This window comes from Malurus melanocephalus, unplaced genomic scaffold (genome assembly GCF_030028575.1).
Source record: "Malurus melanocephalus ecotype Western Australia unplaced genomic scaffold, MMel_1.1 scaffold_162, whole genome shotgun sequence".
Lineage (NCBI taxonomy): Eukaryota > Metazoa > Chordata > Aves > Passeriformes > Maluridae > Malurus > Malurus melanocephalus.
In genome coordinates, this window is record NW_026623394.1 from 829,160 (window position 1) to 837,404 (window position 8,245).

General features: G+C 66.9%; 1 protein-coding gene across 1 annotated transcript in view; it reads right to left on the bottom strand.

The window, feature by feature from the left end:
* ABR (ABR activator of RhoGEF and GTPase) overlaps positions 1-6,989 on the bottom strand; it is a 27,083-nt gene extending 20,094 nt beyond the window's left edge. The window contains exons 1-2 of the mRNA XM_057371968.1: positions 6,914-6,989; positions 2,238-2,422 (exon numbers count right to left, since the gene is read on the bottom strand). Coding sequence (XP_057227951.1) covers positions 2,238-2,422; positions 6,914-6,974 — 246 coding nt within the window. The 5' untranslated portion in view covers positions 6,975-6,989. The remainder of the gene's footprint in view (positions 1-2,237; positions 2,423-6,913) is intronic.
* Between the last annotated feature and the right edge of the window lie 1,256 nt (positions 6,990-8,245).

Consider the following 8,245-nt stretch of genomic DNA (forward strand, 5'->3'; position numbering starts at 1 on the left):
GGTGCGGGGGCCGCGGGCGGTGCGGGGGCTGCTGCCCGCACCCTGCGCCCCAGCCGGCCCCGCCGCTCCGCCCTGCGCGCTCTACAGGAAATGCTCTCTCGGCGCTGGAGGTGGGGCCGCTCCGCCGCCGGAGCCCGACCGTGGTCAAGGCTGGGGCGAGCGGCAGACGCTTTCCCCAGCCGGGTTTACCCGAGTGTGTCCAGCAAGGTCCCTGCCTGGCCCCCCGCGCTCTCCCCCGGCCATGGGGGAGCATCCCCTCTGCCGTGGCCCTCTGGACCCCGTGGGAAGGCAGAGCCGGACCGCGGGGGTGCCACCAGCGAGAAGTGACCTCGGAGGGCAGCAGCATCTCCAGAGCCCACAGGGGGACCTGGATTTGCACCCCCAGACCTCTCCCTGTCCCAGAGGGGACTTGGGGCAGTGTCACATGGCTGAGCTGTGTGTATTCACAGATATCTGTGTGTGTTCACAGATATCTGCCCCACATCGCTCAGGACCAGCTGTCCCAGCCTGACCACAGCCCCAGGGCAGCCGGGACACGGGGACGCTGTGACGCTTGTGAGGGACGCTGTGGGCCTTGGCTGAAGGAGGGGACATTAACGCAAGAGCTGCTTCAGCAGTTTCCCCCGGTCTGCTCAGAAGCAAAAGGGGAACCAGTGGCTGCGTGTGCTCTGCCCACAGGAGCCTTCTCTCTTCCCTGCACCCATCTGAGCCTGCAGCAAACTCCTGCTCCACAGGGACTTTCCAGAGCCCGTGTCCAGCCCTGTGTCCAGGCACCACAGCCCTGCCCAGCATGGCCAGGTCCGAGTGGGGAATGGCCCCTGTCCAGGGGAATTCTACCCACAGGGCCAAACCTGCAGCACCTAAGCAGGGGCTGGGACACCACACCATGACCTCACGTTTCTCAGGTGGGAGAGGGAGGGTTAAGATGTGTCTGCAGGCAGCAGTCRCAGGCCCCAGATGTGGTTGCAGCTGGCCCAGGAATTTGCAGGATGAAATGCCCCACCAGGAACCTCCTCCAGCCCTCTCAAAAGGAGAGCAGTGGGGTGAAGCTGGCACTCTGTGCCACCAGCCACACCAGCACAAGTCTGTGCTCCTCACGAGGCTGGGCACACAGTGCTGGGATCAGAGGCTACTCTGCACAAGCAGCTCCAGAGAGAGATAGAGCAGAGCCACTGCTTCCCAATCCTGTGACAACCCAGTCCCTGTCTGTGCCCAGACCCAGCGTGCCCCACAGCGCTCAGGGACACCCCTCTGCCAGCATCTCCCCCAGCCCTGCTCCCCAGGGCCACCCTCTGCTGTCCCTGCTGGCCAGGGGTCAGAGCCCAGCGCTCACAGCCCCGGYACCGAGTGTCAGGACACAAGGAACCCTAATCCCGAGTGGTTTAGAGCCAGCTCCGAGAGGGGGTGGCCTGGCAGCGCCCTCCTCTCCGTCCCCAGGAGCGCTGGGTGCCRGGACGGACGATGCTGCGCAGGGCGACCCCGGGGAGGAAGCCACACCTCTCCCTCTTCTGCCTCAGCATCCGGGTCAGCAGCTTAACTCTTTCCACGACAAAAATAAAACTTCACTTTTCCCAGCCCGGGCAGCGGCAGCGCCGGGGGATCCCCCAGCCCGAGGCCGTGCGGTTGCTCCCCGCACCAACCCCGAGGGGCCAAGGTGTCTGCCGGGACCCCACGGCTCCCAGGCTTTGTAAAAACTTCCATTTCGGAAAAAAAAAAAATCCACTTTTTTCCCTTTTGGATGCCGCCCCGCAGCTCTCCGGGCATCCCTCCTGTGTAACACCCCGGGAAAACCAAAGGGCCGGGATGCGCTCGGAAGAGCAGGGGCCACATCTAAGTTGTCCAGAGCGAGGGGGGGGCACCTTGTCCCCACCCCTGCTGCTGACTGGTCCCCGAGTGCCACTAGATGGAGCTGGCAGCCCGGCGGAGCCGCTGCGCCCTGTCCCCAAGGGCTCCCGGAGCTGCGGACCCCGGAACCCCCGCTCCGTGCCCCCGCGCTCTCCAGCCAGCCCATCCCCTCCTGGCCCGGCCACCGGCGCGGCACGGCGGGGCACGGACACAGCGAGTCCCACGGCATCCCCCGAACTGCTGCTCCYGGCGCCCACAGTGCCACAGCCAGCCAAAATCGGGATGCCGGGCACAAYCCCGCAGGTCACAGCGGCGGCAGAGCACCACAAACGCCGCTGACACCCGAACCAGACCCGCAGAGCCCCGACCTCCCCCGAGCCCCCAGCACCTACCCCTGTGCCGAGGCCATCGGTGGGCGTGGGGGACACGCCGTCGCCGCTCTCCTGGCCGCGGGCGCTGAGCTGGGGGGACATGGTGGGCGACTCATCGATGTAGGGCATGGTTTCCGAGCCCTCCGGCAGCGCCTTGGGCTCCTCGTTGCCCTCGGCGTCGTACTCGTCCGCACCATAGTTGAAGTCTGGCGGGGTAAGAGAGGGTGGCCGTGAGCGCGCAGGTACAGATGTCACCGTGCGGCACCGCGGCCACCAAGCCCAGCCTGTGGCCACCCGCGGCCAGCCGACCCCGCGTCCCGGGGCCGCTCACGGACACGCGTGCCTGCACCCACAGCCCGGGCCGGCCTCGCTGCCTGCTCAGCYGAGCAGGCAAGAAGACATCGCACATCACAGCGAGCATCCTCRGCCCCGCAGGCATCCTCTGCTCGACACACTTCCCTATATTTGAATAATTAACGGAACCGAGAGGCCGGCGGCCTCCTCTGCGCAGGGACAGCTGCTCCGCCAGACGCTCCAGCCCCATGCAAGTGGCTCTGCCCTGCCTGCCCGCCGGCCACCATCTCTGTGCCATCCCCGGGGACAGACATGAGCCGGGCTGGCAGCCGCAGCCGCCGTCCTCCCCGCTTCCTTCGCCATGCCCACACTCCTCGGAGCGTGGGAGAGAGTGCCAGGACGCCTGGTCGGCAGCACGGAGGGCAGTGCCACCTCCCTGGCACAAGAAGGGCTCTGCAGCTCGGCCGGCAGCTCGGCCCGTGATGGGGGACCGCAGGGGGCTGCATTCCCCAGCGCAGGGTGAGGCCCCCAYCCCCCCAGAACAGCACCTATTTTGGGGTGCCCCACGCTGACCCACAGCCCCCCAATACCCATGGCCCAGGGAAAGCCTTTCCGGGGAGCCAGAGCCCCAGGTGGGAGGGAGAGGGGGGGCTCCGGGGTCTGCAGTAGGTCCCTGGGGCGCAGCGGGGGACCGGGGTACATCCTAACCTGTTACCATGGGAACGGCAGCGGCTCGGTGGCGGCGGGAAGAGGTGGCTGCAGCAGCCCCGAGATGCTGACAAAGGGGAGGGGGAAGGGAGCCCGGCTGCGGCAGGGGCGGCCCTGGGGTGCAGCCAGCACCCCCCACCCCATTCGTGCAGCCAGGACCCCTCGGCAGCGCCCAAAGGGGCAAGGGGCTCATCCAACACGACCCCGATCCCACAGCAGCCCCTCACTCCCCTCCCATCCAGCAGCCCCGCGGGTCCCTGGAAGCCACATCCCCACGGGCACAGACACTGGGGACACCCAGCTGAGACCCCGGCTGATAACCCGGCCAAAACGGGGTGCACTGGGCTTGGAGCTGCCAACCCAGACCAAACCCCACTTCACATCCCCACGGCCCTGCCATCCCGGACAAGGACTCCCCTGGCTCCCACCAACACCGCTCAGCACATTAATATTACATCCTGCTTCCTAGGAAAGCAGATAAATCTTTGAATCAAAGAGCGCTGCAGAGCACGCTCAGGCCAGGAGCCCTGCCAGTGCCAGTGGGGAGGGATGGGGGATCCCATCCTGCACCTCAGGGGGGCTGGAGAGAGCTGTGACATCAGCCAGAGGCTCCCCATCCCTGCCAGGACCTCACTGTTTCAGCAATGAGCTAAAACCATCCCTCAGAGGCTGTGGGGCCACCCCAGCCCATGTCCAACCCAGGAGCTGACTGGATGGGCAGAGAAAGAGGGTCCATAGCTGCCCCTGCTCCTCAGCTGCCAGGGAAACAGCATCCCCGGCTCCAACCTGTCCTGCCTCTTGGTGGGATGTCCATCATCTCTCCTGCCTTGGACAGGTCCCAGCTGTGATGCTTCCAGCACCAGCCAGGASCATGGCAGCATAAAGCTGATCAGCACTGGTGTCCCCACGATGGCCACCTCCCTGGGACAYCCACCCCACACAGCTCCCCTGAGCCCCATCCACCAGGGACTGTTTGCCCCAGACAAACCCAAACCTCTCACCCGAGCACCTTTTCCCGGTCTAAGGAGGAGCCAAAGCAGCAGGGAGGGGCCAAAGCTGATGGTCCCCACCAGCTCTGAGGCCATCAGGCTCCACCACCTTCCCTCCACCAAGGTCTGCAGCTCCAGGCTGAACCTCAGGGACAGCCAGGGTGGCACTGCCACCGTRGGAGTCCTGGGAACCCAGGTGGGGTGGCTCATTAGCCAGGTAATGAGRAACACAGCATTAATGAAGCAGCTGGGAACGCTGTGAGGTGACACCCGCAGCAGGGCAGGGAGGAAGCTGGCATGAAGAGGGACTCAGGAATGACCTGGCTCCTGCTGCCACCAGCTGGAGCAGATCTACACCCCATTCCCAGAGCAGAGCTGGGGGTGAGATCTACAGGCAGAGCCCCAACAGGCACCCAGGGAGAGGGTGCTACCCACAGGAGGGAGGACAGAGCCGTGTCCCCACTGTGCCACCCCGTATTTGTGAGGCTGTCACCTGGGAAGCCTCCCCAGCACCCCCAGAAGCTGCTACAGGGAGGGAACCAAGCACCACCAAGCAGCCAGGACGGGYAAGGGAGACACTGGCAGGTGAGGTGACACAGAGAGGTTGTCCCCTGTGTCCCTGCCTGTGGGGTGCTCGTGCCACCCAGGCAGCCCAAACCCAGCGCCTCCCTCCCTCCTCCCCCACAGCTGCATTGCCCCTGCAGCCTGTTCTGTGCCCGTGCCAAAACCCAGTGCTATTTTTGCTCCTGATTTTTAGCAGCAGTGAGAATCCTCCTGCTGCACCCCAGGCATGGAGACCGAGGGGAAGGGAGGGAGCCTGGCCCAGGGGAGTCACTCTGRGGGACAAGGACTCCCTGACCTGAAACAGCCTTTGAGCCCTGGCCCTGCACCCAGCCCTAGGGCCCCAAGCTGGACCCGAGCCCACACTGCACCAAGGGATGCTGGCACCCACGGGATGCTGGCACCCATCAGGGCAGAGGCCCTGTGCACTGGCACATGGACCCAGCAGGGTGACAAGGCCAGGAGCACGTCCCCCCAARGGATTCTTTTCCCCAGGAAAATGTTTCTGCTTTGCCACATCTTCCCAGGCTGACCCAGGATAATGCCAGCACCATTGTCCCCGAGAGGGAGCTCAGCCAAGAGYAGCAGCTGGCTCCTGCCCAGCCCAGACAGAGGCAGCACAGTCACAGCAGCTCAGGGTGGCATTTCCAGCTGGACACGTGCTATTCCCGGGCACCCTGCTGGCGTGCTGGCACATCCCGGTGCTCAGCCATTCCATCCCACTTCCAAGAACAGCCCRACATCCACGCAGAGCCTGTGAGATTTTGGGGAAACGCCATGGTTTCCCTGTGCCTGGGTGAAAATTCACCATGACAACACAGATGTGSGAGCTGGCCTCGGACCTGCCTGCGTGGGCCCCGCTGAAGGGTGGCTCAACACGAACGGCATCTCCTCCACACCATCACTGCCTCTCCCAGCGTGACGAAGGCTGGACCCTGCCCTGCATCCCCCAAAGCACGGCCGTGCCAAGCAGCCTCCCCCACGCCTCAGGTGGGCAGCTGGAGCAGGATTTGGGATGGCAGAGCTTTGCAGAGAYGCTGTGGCTGGGAAGGAGGATGCAGAGGCTGGGGCTGGATGTGRCCCCTGGGCTCCAGCCCGAACCCAAAGCCCTGTCCAGCCACCCCAGAGCCCGGCAATGCTGCTGCTGGATGCGGCCTCTGGCTGAGACGTCAGAGGCTTCGGGAAACTCGGGGAGGGGGCTCAGCCCTACGCAGCGTGCCCCTYGGCAGCCCCTGCTCCCTTCAGGGCACGACAGATGCCCGATCCGTGCATGGAGCATGCTCCGGAGCATCCCACCTTCCCACGCACCCACACCAGATCCGCTGCCCCACCAGCACCAGGCTCAACCCTGCACCTCAAATCCCCCATCCCGGGGTGCCCACGCAGCTCAACGCTCCCCCAAAATAACAACGGCGACCCTGGGACCGAGCCTCTCATCCCCCGGCCACGTCCCTGGCTGCCGTAGCCGCCGTGGGACCAGGAGCGGCTGCCGTGGGACCAGGAGCGGCGCGGCCCCGGGGTTGGTTCCTCCCTGAGGATGGATCGGGGATCGGGGGGATTTGCACCCCCCGGGCTGCCGCAGGACGCCCCCGGCCCCGCCGGCTGCCAGCCCCCGGTACCGGCACCGCGTTGCCACAGCACCCTCGGCACCGCGCCTGGAGCTCGCTGCGAAAATCACGGCTGAGGGAGGCAGGGAGGGAGGAAGGGAGGGAGAGCCGCCTTCCCACGACCACGCAGGAACGGCAACAGGACCGGGGGCAAAACGGATCCCCGTCCCCAAAGCCCCCGCGGGCAGTGCCGGCTGTCAGGCTGCTCCAGCCCCAGCGAGCCCCACGGCGCTGCGGCCGCCGCCGCCGTCACCCACCGTGCCCGTGCAGCCCCCGGAGCGGGCAGCGGGTCCCCAGARCCCGGGGGATGCGGGACCCACGCCGGTCCTGCCACCGGGACGTGCGGGATGCTCCCGGAGGGGAGCACAACCCTCTGCCAGCACCGCCAGCCCCCTGCCCGGGCTCGGCTCCGCCCGGGACCCCCAGCCCAGGCTCCCCGGAACAGCATCCCTGCCCAGCGCGACGCAGCGTTACACAACAGGTAGGGGCGAGCCAGCCCCTCGCCCCCCTCGCCCCCCCGGCAGCCCAGGCCACGTACTGCTGTAGAGGGTGTCGATCCAGGAGAGGCGAGGCAGGCCGCGGTGGCTCAGCGGCTCCATGCTCGGAGGGCTGTGCCGGCGCTCAGCCCGCTCTCATCTCACAACAAAGGCGGCGGGCGAGGGCGGGAGGCGGGGGGCCGCGGGCCCAGGCGGGGGCTGGATGGCAGAGCCGGACACAGCCGCCTGCCCGGGCACACGGCCGCGCTTCTGCCAAGGGTGCCCAGCGAAGGAGGTGCCGCCTGGCAATGGCAGCGCGTCCCGCCTCCCGCCCCTGCCTCGCCGGGGGGAGCCGAGCTCCGCGTCCCCCCGCACGCAGCCACGCCGACCCTCCGCAGGGGTCTGGGGACCGGCGGCGAGGAGGAGGGCGACGGGGAGGGGACGGTGGTGGCACAGCTGCCCCCCAGGCCACTCCGAGGACAGCGGGGGGAAAGCGGAGCTGGCTCCATCACCCCTTCCACCACGGTCTCATCTCCCTGTCGTGACCTGGGAATGCCGTGGCCACACCACAGCAAAACCTCTGCAGCCCCTCAAGCCATTGGGGCTGAAGGACACGGGCTCTTCCCAGCCSTGCTCCCCACGGATCRGGAACCAGGGCCTCCAGGGCCGGGRGCAGCTCTGCCCCACACAACTGGGGCCGRCAGAACGGGACGCGGGCACGCAGGGGTTAAACCGCCCTCCCCAGCCGCGTGTAGCCAAAGGAAATACGAAGTGCCAGAGTCATCAACCCCAATATGTCAGGGCGCCAGCCAAGCGTTCAAGTGCGGAGGCTGCCCTGGTTCAGCCTGTGCCGGCACCGCTGCCCCATCCCCGGCCCGGGGCAGCGCCCTCGGCCGCGTCCTGCCCCGGGGTCAGGGGCCGGGAACGGCCTGGAGCGGGCACCGGGGGCAGATGGAGCCGGGCAGGAGGGAAAATGCTCTGCTGGGCACACGGGGAGGGCAGAGCCATCGGAGCGTGAAGTGCCAGGACGCAGGTGACAGACCTGAGGGGACCGTACCAGGGCGCTGCCACCACCTGATTGCTGCTGCCAGAGATGCCCACACAGGCTCAGCGTTTGGGGAACAATGGCAGTGCTGGGGTGCTGTGCTGGAGCACAGGGAGCCATTGGCACCTGGCATCCAGGCTGAGGAACTGCCCTTGACACAGCCCTGCCTGCCCGAGGGCAGTGTCCAGCCCTGGTGTGGGGGACACCCCCAGCCCCCTGCACCCACGGGCTGTGGGCGCTGAGTGAGTGCACAGAGCTCAGCCCTACAACTGCCATGTCCCACCTTTCCCCTGCCCCACTCCTGGGGGTTTTGGGGAGCCAACACTCCCCTTGTCCCCAAAGCATCAGC